This window comes from Emydura macquarii, unplaced genomic scaffold (assembly GCF_026122565.2).
Source record: "Emydura macquarii macquarii isolate MOO-44397 ecotype Brisbane River unplaced genomic scaffold, CSIRO-AGI_Emac_v2 contig_499, whole genome shotgun sequence".
Taxonomy (NCBI): Eukaryota; Metazoa; Chordata; order Testudines; family Chelidae; genus Emydura; species Emydura macquarii.
Window position 1 is genome coordinate 3237758 of NW_027130636.1, and position 15876 is coordinate 3253633.

At 50.2% G+C, this 15876-nt stretch overlaps 1 protein-coding gene across 2 annotated transcripts in view; it reads left to right on the top strand.

The window, feature by feature from the left end:
* The first annotated feature begins 5824 nt into the window (after window positions 1–5824).
* The window catches only part of DGKG (diacylglycerol kinase gamma), a 97875-nt gene continuing 87823 nt past the window's right edge, over window positions 5825–15876 (top strand). For both annotated transcript variants that reach the window (XM_067538627.1, XM_067538629.1), the window contains exons 1-2: window positions 5825–5891; window positions 14237–14313. In XM_067538627.1, coding sequence (XP_067394728.1) covers window positions 5825–5891; window positions 14237–14313 — 144 coding nt within the window. The remainder of the gene's footprint in view (window positions 5892–14236; window positions 14314–15876) is intronic.

Below are 15876 nucleotides of genomic sequence, written 5' to 3' on the forward strand. Positions count from 1 at the left end.
ACTTTCCAGCCTGCACCACGGGGGCTCTAAAATATCCCCCCACTATTGAGAGGTTTCCTGAGATGACTTTCTTGGGATGTTTTTGGAACTCAGTTACTTAGGTGGGGCCTTTCACCTACTGGGAATTGCTCCCCCTCATCCACTTTTCCCTTTTCCTCCAACCCCTCTCTTTGTTGCTCTAGTCTTTGGGGGTTTTAACCTGAGGTTTTGGTGCTGTATCCACTCTGATCCCAGACAGATTCCCCTCAGTTGGCAAAAAGAAAAGAAAACGATAAAGGACCCATGTCTAGCACCTCATTCTGCTCCCAGTAAACTCCATGGGAGGCTTGCCCTTAAGTTAGAGGATGGGGCCAGTCCTCTTTGGAAATCTTGGACATAGTCTGGGGACCCCCATGGGTCCATGGATGACAGGTTGAAAACCACTGACTTAGATTTAAAACAAAAACCAAAAGGATTAGTCTCAGGATCTGTCAGAGAGTTAGGACCAATTCTCATAGATGAAGGACTGATGCGAGAGTTTCCACTTGTTTTAATCTTCTGTCTTTATGGCCGCAGGTTCTCTCCCTTCACTAATTAATAGTGCAGTTCTTTCTGCTCATATCAAATTGAATTTTCTCTTGGAAATGTAAGTGGCAAATACACAAAGTGAGAGCATTTAAACATACTGGTGAGAGATTACAGAGTCTACTGGTATTTTCCATTTTTTGGTTTAACTAAACTCATGCTAGTAGAAACGTTCAAAGTGGAAGAATTTTTAGGTGCAGTCACTGTAGATGGCTAGAGATCTAGAGAATTTCAGTGCAAGAGCCAGATGTTAACTCAGCTGTCATATCCAGCTGCCAGCCATGACCATATTCTGTGTAATCTCCTGTTAGGCTTGTCTGACATTTGGAATCTCCATCTGATGAGGCTCCATACCAGGAATTCTCACTGCACATAAACTCTGTCCAGAATATTTTTCGGATCTTTATAACAGCAGCAACCAGCCATCTCTGTTATAAATGAAAAAGTCCCATGCCTTGCCATTCATTAGCCTTGGATACGCCTCTGAAATAGTCCCATAGATAGAGAAGTTCAGCCACTTTGGAGGAGAAATCAGAATTAAAATGACAGTTCATGCTGCTTCTTATAGACCCTCAACTGCTTCTCGTCCCACTGCCTATGTTGCACCTTCCCTACGGCCACTATAGTGCTGGTGGAGCAGGTTGCACTATGAAGCTCAGCACTGCAGCTGGCGTCTAGTTCAGATTGGGGCATGCACAAGTGTGAACTGACTGAGGGTCGATCCAGGCAAGAGGCAGGACATGGTGGGTGGAAGAAGCAACTGGGGGCGATAACATAAGAATGGCCATGCTGGGTCAGACCAATGGTCCATCTAGCCTGGTGTCCTGTCTTCCGCCACTGGCCAATGCCAGGTGTGTCAGAGGGAATGAACAGAACAGGGGCATTATTGAGTGATCCAGTCCCAGCTTCTGGCAGTTGAAGACAGATGGCAAAAGTAATATCAATCTCTTTGACTGAGGGAGTGCATCAGCCATTAGTCCCGGGGTCTGGAATTTAGGGGTGATTCTAGACACCTCCCCCTCAACTCCCACTGCTGCTTGACTATCATGTTACAGCCAGAGCCCAGCCAGCTTCATACCATCTGCGTCCGGCTAGGAGGTGGTGGCCTTTCCTTTTGGGCGTGAGTCTGGCCACTGTCGTCTAGATCTTTGTCACCTCAGGCTTAGACTGTTGCGATGTGCTGCACATGGGACAACACCTTAAAACCCATCAGAGACTGAAGCTGGGATCACCTACAGAATGGGGCAAGCCTGTGACCCTAGCACTGTGGGATTGACACTGGCTGCCCACTGCTCTCCGCATAGCGTTTAAGATGTTTCTTACAACCTGGAAAGCCCTACCTGGCTTGGGGTCGGCCTACCTGAGGGATGACCTCTGTCCCCGTGCCTCGCGGCCACAGCTGTGGTCCGATGGCTCTCCCGCGTTATCAAAGAGAGGGGGCAGCTGACAGAATGTTCTCCGTGAGGGCTCTGGGCTCTAGAACTTGCTTCTCCCCTTGGTCCAAAATAGCCAGAATTTGGTGACCTTCAGAGCACGCTTAGCAGGATGTATGGAGAGGACTGTGGGGGGGGCAGCTTCTCACGATGATGAAGAGGTGGAAAGAAGTCTTCGCAGGCAGCTGGCTGAGCTCCTGCTTTGATGATTGGTTTATGCTGCTAAATTTAAAATTGTTTTGTTAATGTGTGTTAGGGACCAGAGCATTGGATAGGTGACTTTTTAGTTATTTTTACATCAAAAAAATTAACAATAAGTATTACATTACACACATCTCTGTATGAGAACAGGGGCTCAGCCACCCCTTTCAGATCTATCATAAAGTAGCCACCTTTGGCTTCTTCTGTATTGAAAGTGACACCCATATACAGGTTGTTAAACTGGTGGGGATATAATATAAATCAACGTAAAGCACATTTAAATTGTATTAAAGAACGTCCACTTTGTTTTGCACTAGTTTAAACGTCATTAGATAAAGTGGTACAATTTTGACGCCAGAAAAGACCTCTCTCTCCAATCAATTTGCTACATTTGGCCAGATCACCAGGTCTGTCCTAAAGCAATATCGTTCACTTGCCATGTATAAAGGCTTCCTTATACGACTGGCACAAACTTAAACACCTCTCCCAAGTAAAGCAGGTTGGGAATTTTTTGATGAAACCGGTTTTCATTGGAAAATGCCAAGTTGTTGAAACTGTTCGTGGGAAGGCACCAGGTTTGACCCAACTTTCGCTGAGAGAAGTTTCTTTATGATGGAATTTCTGGTCATAGAGAGAGTCCCAGAATAACATGGTAGTTAGGGCCTGCACTCAGGATGTGACTTCCACTTTATATACCAGTTAGATATTCTTCCTAACCCCACAACATGACGATGCCTGCTGAGAATCCTAAATTCCTACTATACATACAATATGTTTCCCTCCTCCCCGCCCATTAGTACAGTTATCTACTGAACGTCTACATTTGCACAGGTCTTTGTGAAGTCTAATGGGTGGAGCTATGATGATTCGGGGCTATTCCTGCCGTCATTGGCATTAACGTGTTCCCATGGTTTGGTACAATGTAATCAGTTTTCCACAAGCGGCCACATAGCACATCTTGCTGTGTTGTGCCTCGAATCTGTTGGCTCTCGCCATACATGTGTGGGGCATTTCTCATGATCCCCTTGTCCCCACAGAGACTGCTTTAACAGCCATCAATGGTCACTTTTGAGTGGCCTGCCATGGGATCTGGCTGGAATCAAGGGGGAGCCTTTTGAGTTTCCTGGTGAATTATTTTTGATGGGTTCAAGTGACCAGCTGACTTGGGAGAGTTTCCTGTTAATTAAGGAAGAGGAATAACTTGTTAGAAGACTGTGGCCCAGGCCCTCCAAGTTGTTTAGGTGCCTAACTCCCCTTGACTTCAATGGGAATTAGAAGCCTTAAATACATTTGAGGGTCTGGGCCTGTCTGCTGTACAGGATGGCTTCTCCTAGCGAAAGGAAAAAGGGGTTTTCTTCTGAAGTCATCTGTCAGAGTTGCCTGGGGTGTTTCCATTTCAGGCCAGCTGCCTTGAGACGTGCTGGCCTGGAAATAAGAGGGGAAGTACTAGTGCTATAAACCACAGGAAGTCATTGGGGGTGGTCAGAGGATTCTTCGTAGCGTCTTTGTGGGAGGGCTGTGGTGAGCTCTCCTGGTATCCCACGTGGCTGAGAGGAGTGGGGCTGTTTATGACATAGTCACTGTGGGCTCAGTCCTGTAGAGGGCACAGTGCCTCCTAGGAGATGTCAAGTATCCTCACCTCCTCCCACCTGACCTTCTGTGGCAAGGGAGAGCGTTGCTCCGGCTGGGTTTCCTTTCCCTCCCTGTGGTAGGCAACGGGGCACAGAGGGGCTCGTGAAAGGTTTTATTATATCGGTTGTAGTACACACGCATTTGTGGGCAGAAGTGTCAGTTAGCTGGAGAGCCTTTGGCTTGTGACTTTTGTCCATTACCCTTGCCTTGTCGCCTGCTGTTTCACCATTGCTCCTGCCCCCATGAACCGGCCCCCTAGGCTGCACGGCCCCCCTGCCCCTGCCTGGTTTCTGGAAGTAGAATTCCGACATTCTGCTGTGCCGCTCTGGATGTTAGATGGAGAAGCTAGTCCCGGAGGCCCCACTCAGGCCCCTGCACCTCCACAGCCTCGCAGGGAAGTCACTGGGGCAGTGGAGTCTGCCAGCTGATCTGATTGCAGGGTGGGACCCCACCTGTGGATCACTTTTACTGGATCAGGTGGACGCTCTTCCATCTGTCCTTACATTTTCCTTAGACGGCTTGGTCCTGTGTGCGAATCCTGACCTACAGTGCTGCCACTCCAGTCCTAGGCATCACAGAGATTCGGCCAATCGGGACCGAGTTATTACCCTGCTGGACCAGGTCCAGATCTGCCAATACTCCTCCCTGCTGGTCAACAGCACTCCCTGCTATTTCCAGCCCCGGCACCTAGCAGCAATGTTCCAATGTAACTCCCAACTTGAGGTCCTCTCCTGGCCCACATAAAGCTGTGCCTGCGTATATCAGTCCTTACACCCCTGCTACCGCAGTCTGGTGTCTCTTGAGCAAATCCCGATGACACTAGCCGCAGACACCGACCACGCAAGCTTCCCCCGCTTAGTTCTGACCGTGCATCTCAGCTGTTCTCACATGCAGGAATCCAGAGACCCAGCTCACCACCGCATTGCACCAGTGTAGAACTGGTGTAATGTACCAGAGAGCCAGGCCCCAGGTCTCCTGCGGGAGCAGTGCTTACACAATAAACCTCTGCAGTCAGAGGGGGGGTAATGTCATTAAACACACCAGGGCACACACTCCAATACACAGCCTTTATGTGTTCCTTATCTGTATAAAACTAGGGAGCCCAACAATAATCCATATGAAAAACAGTGCCTCCCCTGCATTCTGCTGGGTTCTAACGAACTTATAACGAAGTAGCCAGGTAGCTGTTCCGGCAGGGCTGTGCCTTATTCATGTTTTCTCAGCATTTACACGGAAGCGCTCAAAAACCGTTAGACTCCCTGGCTCAGAGCCAAGCGAGCGTTTGCCCCTGTATGCTAAGCATTAGGGTGACTGAGTCCGAAGAGCAGCTGTCTGACTTGAGGCCCCATTTAATGTGATTGTGACCCCCCCTACTTTGAGACCTGAGTCAGAACCTTTTTCTAGCCGCCGGACATCACTGCCGGTAGTTTTGCCTTACTAGTTTGTTAGTCAATTAGCTGGTCACTACCAGAGTCCCCTAATTCGAGTTCCTTGTCCCCTGGTCCCGACTACATCTGCGTCTCCTTTGAGAGATGCTGGAATTGAACCCATTTCAGAGTAATAATCATGTGTACTCGTCTATGATGCCAAACAATCTACATAAGCTTAGGTGAAGGTTTTGAATCTGCCTTCATTCCTCTGAGATACGGAGAGAAGCAAGCAGATAGTCAATGTAAGTGACTCTTTTGCATTTCTTCATATTCTAGGAGTGAAGACACTGAAGTAGAGTTCTCCCATTGGTGCGTCTGACGTGCCAACTCATGGAATCGCTCCGTGCAATGGTCATTCCGATGGTTCTGACGCAAGAGACCTCAGCACTCATCCGGGTGATGATCTGAAATACGTCCCTGGCGCCCCCGTGACAGAGCAGGCACTGAACTACAGTGATGAATCTTGGCAGCTCCTAGTTCCAACGGCAGAACGCTGGTGTGGACCTTCGTTCCCCCTTCACGGTGCAAGCGCGGGCTGGCTCTCCCCAAGGGCTGCCCTGAAAGATGAGTGATGGCGCATGGATCTCCCTCAGCCCGACAGAATTTGCTCAGCTCCAGCAATATTCTGACTGTAAGTACTGGAATTCTCCCCTAGCCCTGCCGGCACGTGTGGCTGGCCATGGGCCATGGAAGGTCACGTAAGGGGGGATTGAGTGGCAATGAGTTAGGGCCCTGCAAATCTGCAGATATCCACTTTATATCCACGGACTGTTTTTTGCAGATGGCGAATTGGATGCAGATCTCAAAGTCGGGGAAGCCACTGTTTGCAGCTCATAGCTTTTGATGCTGTTTCCCTGCTTTTGAGATCCAAGGGAGGGGCTCTCCCTGCTGGCCCCTGATCAGCTGATCAGCGGCAGGGCTGCAGCGGGGCTGGCCTTCAAACAGCTAATTGAGAGCCCAGAGCTGCGGGTGCAGATGACCTGGAAGACATAGACTGCGGATGGTGGGTAGGATGTTAATTGATTCTGGCAGATGGGGATTGGATGCGGCTCCACATTTTTGTATGCACGCAGGGCTCTAGCCATGTCAACAGCTGAAGGCCTTACCGGAACTTTTGTGCAAGACAAATATGACCGTATTCTTCTTTTCCTAGTGACTGGACCCAAACTCTACCCATGGCTATCTCCTCGATGCCTGGGAAATATGCAAACCAAAGAACCAAAAAGTGTCTTATGGGTAACTTTATAGATCCGGCAGATGCTGCCAATCACCTGTGTTCTCACAGGCTTTGCACACACGTTGTGTGTGGCAATGTGGCATGGTTTACTCTGTTTGTCTATGAGCACTTAATGGTGTCTCTTTTATATTAGTGCTGTGATGAGCTTGGGTGCAGTAATAAGGTAGTGGTGGAGCAGACGCACTGACTCAGCACTACAGCTGCCTGGGAATTTTTTCGGCTAACTGTCTTTTGTTGGAAAACGACAGTTTGCTGAAACGGAAACGTTTGGGGGCAGTGTATCGGTTTTGACAAAATATTTGTGAGGAAGGTTTCCCAGGTGCAGGATGGACTCGCGGGAGACCCAGCCCACAACAGGCCATGATCAGGGCACTTGCTCTGGATGTGAGTGTCCCCATGGAATTAGGTAGAGCAGGGATGTGAATATGGGTCTTCCGCATTCCATCTGCATGCGGCTTTTGGCTGGACTGGGCTGGGGAAAGGTTGATTTCTCTCTCTTGTTCTTCTTCACAAACATATTCAAAAAAGCTCTTTTTCATTCCCACGCAGAATGCAAACAAATCTCAACACCCTGACATTTTTCACAAAAGAAAATTCTTGTTTTCTGGCCAACCCCAGGCAGCGCAACTCGACAGTTGTCCATCATTTCTGAGTCGGGTCACCCCTGTCATAATACCTGTCCTATTTGTCACAAGTCTGACCTGTGTGGATTGTAGAACTGTTCTTGTCCAGATCTCATGGGGGACAAAGCGTCCTCATTATATGGGTGCGACATACCAACAACACTGCATGGTGCTTCTGTGGGACTAGTGAGTTCCTTGAGGACCGCTCTAAATCAACAAGAGGGCTGCCACGCTTCTGTGTCAGTCATCCTCTGCTTTCTCCATGTCAGAAGTCTCCTCAGAGCCTTCAAAGCCTCCTCCTCCTAGCCCATCACACTTAGGGATTTGTGTAACCCTTGCCCCTACTTAGCCACTTCATGGGCAGGTTGGCAGGTCAGGTTTTCCTCCCACTGACCTTATTACCATGATTTAATCTTTCAGAGATTAACCTAAAGTCATTTTTCAGCAGCCGGGTCACTGACTAGGGGATGCTGTCTCCAGAAACAGACAGATTTAGCGTACTTATTTCTGCAGTGGCTGGGTTAGACCCTTAAAGTTTAGTCCCGCTTGCCGGCAGTGACAGTGTTTTCCTGTGGTATTCCAGCCTATTTTGATCCAGTGTGACTAATCCAGGTCAGCTGAGTCCCCCACGTCATTTCACCTCCTGGGGCCCTGAGACCACAGCAAGGAGAATTAAAAGTAAACTGGCTCCCATTAAATCGTTCGGTGGAGGAAGTCTTCTCACGTATTTAGAGCCGCAGCAATTATGAAGAGATCGTGCTGGTCTGAAACCAGCTTGGCTGCCTTTGCAGGGGGTGCTGCGGATTCAGCGATTTTCCATCCCCTGTGGGGGGAGGAGGAACAGCCACAACGGCAAAGTACGGCTCTATAACGGGACCTGCTTTGCATCATGAGTTGGAGGCCAGCCACTGCTCTAAGGCTACATGGCAGAAATCCTTCCCGCCTTTGGTCCAGGCAGTGTCTGGAAGTGACGGTTTACTTCAGCTGCTCCAGAGCCACAGGGAAAGCTCAGATGATCCCTTTGCACCAAACTAACCTCATCTTACCCGTTGTTTGTTTGGACCAAATCACTGCCCACTCCCCCTCATACACACTGAATCTTCCCCCTGTTCTCCCCCCGCTGCTGCATCGGGGCTGGCTTTTTGTGGTTGCTGACAGGGCCCTGCCACGCAACGGCACACTGAGTGAGAATCTGCGAGAGGGATTTATCCTTCCCCCCGCCCAGCATGGAGTGCTGCGCACCTCAGCTTCTCCTACCAATGCTCCTAGGCTGCTAAGGGGCTCTGAGGCGACTTGGGCCTCGCGTTCAGTCATCATCCTTCCTCTTCCAGCTCTAAGAGAATCTCCGTGTGCCCACAGCCCTCTCCCGACACCCCCAGTCATGGGCCTCAGCAGTTGTCATTCTGTGCCTCTTCACACGCAAACTGTCCTCTTTGATTCCTTGGCCACTCAGTGCAGGCGCTGCCTTTGTCCCGGGGGCCAGCCACCATCCCTGCCTCAGGGACTGATAGCCCTTCCCTGCACTCAACAGTCCTCTAGGCCATCCCCCCATGCCTTGGCCCCGTTCCCAGGCCAAGAGAAAGGTAGCTCCTTCTACAGCAGCCTGTGTTCACCTGGGGATGCCCTAATCCCACGAGTTAGGAGAAAGTGAGACTGGGCCCAAACCCATTCCGAGGATGGGCTCACCCTGGGATAGCCAGATTACCCACCCCCCCATTACCTGCAAGTGCAGAGTAACTCATTGTTCAGTAAAACTGATCAATATACAACAGTGTCCCATGGGTTTATTAATGCAAAGTTTAGACAGCTCACACATTTGTCAACCCACTAAAAAGCTACTGAGAAAAGCAGACTGGTTTTCCCTACATCTCTAGAGCTGCACTATATCTGGTTTTAAAGTTTGTTTCTATTAAATCTTTGCAACCGCCGCACACAAGCCCTTTTCCAGAGGACAAATTGCAGTGGTCTAGTAATACTTCACGTAGAAAATCTTTTCTAAAGAGAGAAAATATATTTACAGGAAAGTCTACAAAAGGGAACACCCTAAACACAAGTCAGAAAGAGCAAAATCTTCTTCAGTGAAGATTTATCAAAAATGAGATTTGTAACGTCATGGCACTTAAAGAAATAAAGAGCCAATAAAGACATTAAGGAGAAACAAACAAACAAACAAAACATTGTAAAATACAGTTGATATTTGGAAAGCAATGATGTATGTGGAATATCCAGCATCTGAATCAAGTTCTGTGGCTTCAGAAAGTGGGTACTATTTTATTTAAGCACAGACAATAAAATAACTGTGATAACACTAAGTTCCAAAAAGATATGCCAGATCTTCATTAATTTATTAACTGACAGTTGGCAAGAAATGCTGTCCTCTGGAAACTCAGAGATGAGTCTGATGGAGAAAATTACTAACCTTCTCTTTGTTGGAGTTATGGTAGTAATATCAGGAGAAACTGATATCCTACCAAACTCCGAGTAGTATCTCCATTTCCAGACCTCCTTGTGTTTGTCCAATGTTCTACAGTAGCAAAGGAAGTGTTTTGAACGTTAAAGGGCTTATGAATGTGCAATATCCTTCCAATATATTCAGAGAAAGGTGGGTTGCAATCTGAGGTTAAAAGGGACGAGGCCTTGATAGAACCAAATGGTCTTTACCAATGAATTCAGAGAACTGCACAATTCACAGAATGTTTACCCTAACTTCTCATTTCAATCGTCCACGGTCTTAATTTGACCAGCCTCACTGTTTTTTTAATTTGTAATACAGTGTTCTACATTTTACTTTTATCTGAAACAATCTAACTTTGACTCTGATCTGTCTGTCTATAATGTTGATTGCAGAAAAGACATCACCTCTAGTGAAACCCTAAAAGCAGGTAGGGGACGGGTGAAGAGCTAATCTTTGATTTATGGTCAACTACTAACTGCTTCTTGAGCAGATATAGCAGGAAAAGGCCTACTTCCCAGATTACTAGGTTCCCCTGCAATCGCGTTAACTGTGATAGTCGAAAGTTCCGACTTCCTTTCTCCTCTTGGGGAGTAAAAAGGGCTGCATTAAACTCCCGACTGGTACAGATCATTTCCTTTAAACAGACAGTCGATCTCAGTGGTGGCCCTCGCTGCAGGAGACTCCATGAAAGACTAGAGGAAAAAATACCAAGGGGCAGAGATGGGGAGTTGAGTGGGAAGAAGAGGTGTTACTAGTAAGCTGTGTCCACACGTTTAAGCAACAGGGAGCCCGCCAGCTCCGCTGGCTGGGGTGCAGAGGCAGGGAAGAGAAGGGCTTTGAATCCCTCCCCCGGCATTTTCTCCAGTGGGAGGGTGGGGACCGGCGCGCAGGATGGCCAAGAGTTCTCTCTCTCTGGCTTTTCTGGCTCTCAGAGCAGGTGTTGGAGCCCCTCAAATGCTAATGCAATTACTCTCCACATGGCCAGAGGCAGGGAAGGCTGGAGACCCACTTACACAACAGAACAGTAAGTGCCTACGTGTATGGAGCACAACAGTCTTGAAAACCGCTGGGCTGCAAAACCTGGCATTATGGGCCTAGCGTGCTCCTAGCTCGCAGTTGGGCTGCCCCGCGGTCTGGTCCGCAGTCAGCTGTAAACGTTCCCGTTGATTTGCCACTCCCCCACGGTTCACTAATGAGCAAGATGTCATGCTCCACTTCCACAGCCAGGCAACCTGCTTCTCCTCCTTCCACTTTTAAGCATCTCACGTTGCCATGAGGACCTTGGTCCTCCTGTAGGTTTACCCGTGGGTCTATTTTTATCTGATGCTGTGGGACTCCTTGTTACTTTCCTGGCTTTCTCCTCCCATTCAGCTGTAACGTCCGTCTTGTCTTTTCACAGACCACTCTTCTGATATACCTGGGTGTTGCTCCTGGACCTCACCTGGCCTGTGCCCCCAGACTTCCCCATACCTGCCCCGAGGGTCCTCCCCGACACCTGTGTCCATCACCACCTCGTCCGGCCTGCACGCTCCCCTCCCTCCTTTCCCTGAAACCTCATCATCTGACCTGTACATCCTTCCATCCCTCCCACAGAAGCCCCTCTTGGCTAGGCTGGGGCATCCCACCCACCCTTCATTCACCCTCTGAATTTGGAGTCATTTCCCTTAACCTGCCTTCTGTACTGTCCTCTGCCACTCATGTCACTCTCTAGCAGGGGGCAGCTGCCATGGGCATTTTCCTCCTGCCTGCTGTGGTGGTTGTTCGGATCAGTCCCATGAGGGGAAAGTGGCCACCTCTCTCACATCAGCTGAGTAGAGGAAGGAGCTGCCATGTCTCTACCCATAGCAGGCTCGTGTGCAGGTGAGGGAGGGCAGAAGAAAGCCCCAGGTAAGAGTCCCCTGGCCCGGCCCATGGGGCAGCAGGCGGGGAAGATTTGCTGCAGGAGGTGGGATGGGTGGAGGGGAAGGCGGAGGGGCTGCAGGAGTCTGTGAGGTGAGATGGGTGTGGCGCAGCGCTTGGTGGTCAGGAGCTAGGAGAAAGGCAGGGGTCTGAAAGGAAGACCTGGTAGAACCTCGCCTGAGTCTGGATGTTGGGAACCAGCCCCACGCAGCCTTGGGGCCATGCTTGAAAGGCAATGGGAAGCATGGGGCAGGGCACCCTGGCCTGTTTCCCATTTCAGGGGGCTCTGAGTCACTCCTTGGTCAGATGTGGCGAGTTGCCTCCCATAGCACGTGCCGCTTAGGTAGATATTGAGCCTGCGCGGCCTGCAGGAGCACATGCTGGCTCAGCGATGGCACATGGGCCCTGTCTCCACTGGGTTGCTTGCTGAGACTCCGTCCAAGCCCTGAACTCTCCAAAAGGTGGAACTGGGCCAGGGGGTTCAGTGGCCTCTGTGTGACATGACCGCGTGGTCAGTGGATAATGAGCAGGCGCTTCCTCAAAGTCAGGATGGAGGCACGCCGGCCAGCCTAGTGCAGCAAGGTGGCCGTGCTGCTGTCTGTGCCATGTCTGCTTCTATACTTTCCAGAGCAGGCCGCTTGCCTCCATTCCCAGGCCCACACACGTCTTGCCCCAGCCCCAGCATCATGATGAGAACAATTGTCCAGTCACTGCTGCCCCAGGGTCTCACTGAGAAGCAGGGTCTCCATTCTGCTCGCAGGCCCTGTTCTCCCTCCTGGGCCCCTGCTGCTCTGGGATCCATCACAGGTGGGTTTTTCCACCTTGTCTTCCACGCACGGGGACTCCTCTGTGTTTGGACCCCAATGTAGTGATGGCAAGTGGAGCTGGGCAGAGGCCTGACGGCCTCACTAAGTCCCCAGTGCATCCTCTCCACTTGAAGTGGCAGGAGGGTCCTCTAGGCCTCTCGGGGCTCTGTTTCCAGGCCAGCACTTTTTCTATCCTTATGTTGATTTTTTTCTCCCTTTCCTCATTGTCCCCTGGCAGGGCCAGGGTTTCTGAGAACACGAGTCTGCAGGAAACTGGTATTTGAGTTAAAACAGTCCTAGCTAAGATGAAAAGGGCTTCCGCATATGGCCCAGCTGTATGGCACTCCCACTCTGACTCCAGCAGCTGTCAGTTCAGCCTCCGTGGGCACCCTGGACTGGCATCCATATGCGCTATTTTCAGATGGATACATTCAGGGGGTTGTCAGGTCTATGAGCTGTTCATTAAATATTCCCCCCTCCTATGAGGACTCCTTGTTTCCTGGTTAGAACAGCACAATGCTGTGTTCAAGTGACTTTGTTGTGTGGCTACCTGGTCTTCCGTGTATTCTGTTATCTAGCACTGCAAAATCGAGGCGTTGTCTTTGTGGGGTGTAGGCTCTGCAGTCTCTCTCTCTTTGTTTTTCCTGCATTAAAACCCATGATTACATGGTGGGGAAGGAAGGAGAAAAGCAAACAAACCGCCCTCCAATTAGACCTATTTTTCATCTTGGTTCAATTGTAAATTCCTCTCCCGTTTGTGGAGATTGGTTTTACCGCTGGCCACTTTCCAGTTGTAATGGGAGCAGCAGGTGCCCGCCAGGGATAACGGGAGAATTTCCTTACCCGGCTCTAATTTTTCCATCTCTGACGGAGGCAGCTGGCACTCAGCAAGGCACCATGCAGGGCATCGCCCACTTTGGCTTTAAATTCCAGTTGGAACATCTCAGTCTGTCCTTGCTCTCTTGTGAAGCATTCCTGTAGAGAGACGGAGAGATCATGGGATTCCCTCCGACTGGGATCTGGCTTCATTTCCACGTCTCGTATAATAAACACATAAGCGGATGAAGGATAAAGCGCCCTACCTGCAGACAGCTGACCTCTCATAATGTTCACCAGTCAGAATGGATAGTTTGTCTTCTCAGCGCGGACCGACTTCCTGGGAGTACAGCTCCGCCTGCTGGCGCAGGTTGTGAAGCTAGAGCAGGAGGTTAAAAATAAGTAAGGAGGCATTTGGAAGATGAGGAGGAATAACCCCAGGTGTAATGGGTGCTGGAGCACCAGTGCCTGCTCCAGAGGAGGGGGAATGACAGGTGGGTAAGTGCAGGGCACCCACCATTCCTGGCATGCTAGTCCCTGGCTGTCCTATTGTCAAGTGCAGTGAGTCTCAAACTTTTTTCACTGGTGATCTGTTTTACACAGCAAGCCTCTGATAGCAACCCCCTGACCTCTGTGGGTGCCCCCTCCTCCACTGCCCCAGTCCCCATGGGCTCTCCACTCCCCCTTTGCCCCTAACCCCAACACCCCTTCTCCTGCACCCACCTGGGGAAACTGACCTGCAAGCATGGAGCAGCTGGTATTACAGCTTGCTCCCCCTTCCAGCGCTGCCCCTCACTTCCCCCCCCCAGCTCCCTAGGGGGCTGCGGAGGAATGTTGGGGGTGGGTGAGCCATATCTGTGTGTCACTGCTTGCCCCCCACCCAGCTTCCTTTTGTCAGGAAGAAGCAGAGAGGCTCACAGCCCTGAGCCTGGCTGGACTTGGGGCTCACAGCTCGCGAACTCCACATAACCCTGTCATGACCCCCAGTTTGAGAACCAGTGGCCAAGTGGGTGGCTTACAACTACTGGGAAAGCTTGTCACCTCACAACTCAATCTGCTATTAATGGTTTTCATGGCAAGCCGTGGAGTCTGTTCTTCATCAGTCTCTCAGGGCTCAACAATACCGTTCTGTCCTCCTAGATTCCACGAAGAAGCTGAAGGATGTCTTGGAAGAGTTCCAGGGGGACGGAGTCCTCTCAAAATATAACCCAGAACAGGTAAGGAGGTTTCTAATGTGGATTCCAGACATCCGTGTGTTACATAGTCATCCCCTCCCACAGGCCAGAAAGGCTGATAGGCGTGTCACAGCTACTGAGCTAATTGCGCCTCTGAGCCTGTCCCCCCACGTACACCATGTCTCAGGCCTCGAGCTGTCGTCTCTCCGAGGATGGAGTTATGTGACTCTGGCATTCTCACACCAGGCCCCGGGTGGCAGTCACCCATGCATCAACTGCAGTTACATTTGCAGGTTATGTCGAGCACCTTCGAGTCTGTTCCCAGTGGGGCAATGACAGTGGTGGCCAGGGACCACAAGGTATCATTTATTTAGAATAAAAGCATTTAAGAGAAAACAGATCTTAAAAACAAAAGCCAGTCTCTACGCATGCCTGCCTAGCCTAAGGCTTACCGGTCCCTGGAGCTGGGGAAAGCCCTAACTTCTTCAAACACACCTGCAGGACCCATGTGTGCGTCCATGTCAGAGCGCACGGACAACTCCTTAGACAGCCCTGGCAACTGAAGGAATCAAGTCACTTTTTAGTGGGGTGTAGCTCTTTGATCTAGTAACTCGGACATCCCAGCGTCTCAAGAGGCTACAGCAGGATGCAGTGCTGCTCAGGTTGGCCCTGCCACCAGTTGTAGATGGAAGTGAAGGGGTGGGCAGGCCAAGCCTTTGGGTAGCCCTGAATATGGGAAACGTTCTACCTCAACTGGGACAGGGAGGGTTGGGGGCCACAGTGGGACAGTCCCGTGAATCCTAGGACTGGGAATTACTAGCTTTGGCAAAACCAGGGTTGCAGCTTAGCTTCAAGGATCCTACTTCCTGTCTCCAACAGCTTGACCCATTGTCCTTCAAGTGTGTTCCTGGATGTTCTTATCCTGGAACACTGTGTTGCTTTCCTGCTTATTCCCATTGAATTCAAGTATTATAACAAACATCCTACGACCCCGGTATGAGTTATACACTCTCTCAATAACATATCAATATTCTTAGATTATTACAAATCCATGTCTGTCACAGACAGAAAAGAGTTTACCACCTCCCCATTTTCCTCCCGTCAATAATATTTGGACCCACTAGTTGGTTTGGTTGTGTCACCATTTACCCAAATGCCTGATCCCACTTGTTCAACTTCCCCTGCACCCAGCGTCACTCTTTGCAAATGAAACGTGGTGGCAGTGTCTTAGCGGTGAGTTCTCTGTTGTGCAGCAGCTAGCAACGTGAGCCAGGGCACTCGGTCTGACGCCCCCCCAAACCCTGGATTGTGCAGACACAAACCTAGCCCGGAGATGGACCTGGTGGAAGGAGGAGTTGAGCTGTGTGCAGACCTGGCCATGCAGGAGGACGACAACAGCAGGAAAGTGAAACTTACTTTACCATGTTAGGGAACAGCGCAGGGAGGTCGGCACTGCTCTGAAACTCACCGTGGCCTCAAGCGTCACAGCTGCAACCTGTTGCTCCCCAAAGCAGAATGAAACTGTGGAGCGATACAGGTTTTTCACTGGAGACCAATCTGAAGGGAAGGGGATAGATTATCCCCTATGCTGCTGCCTGATGCATG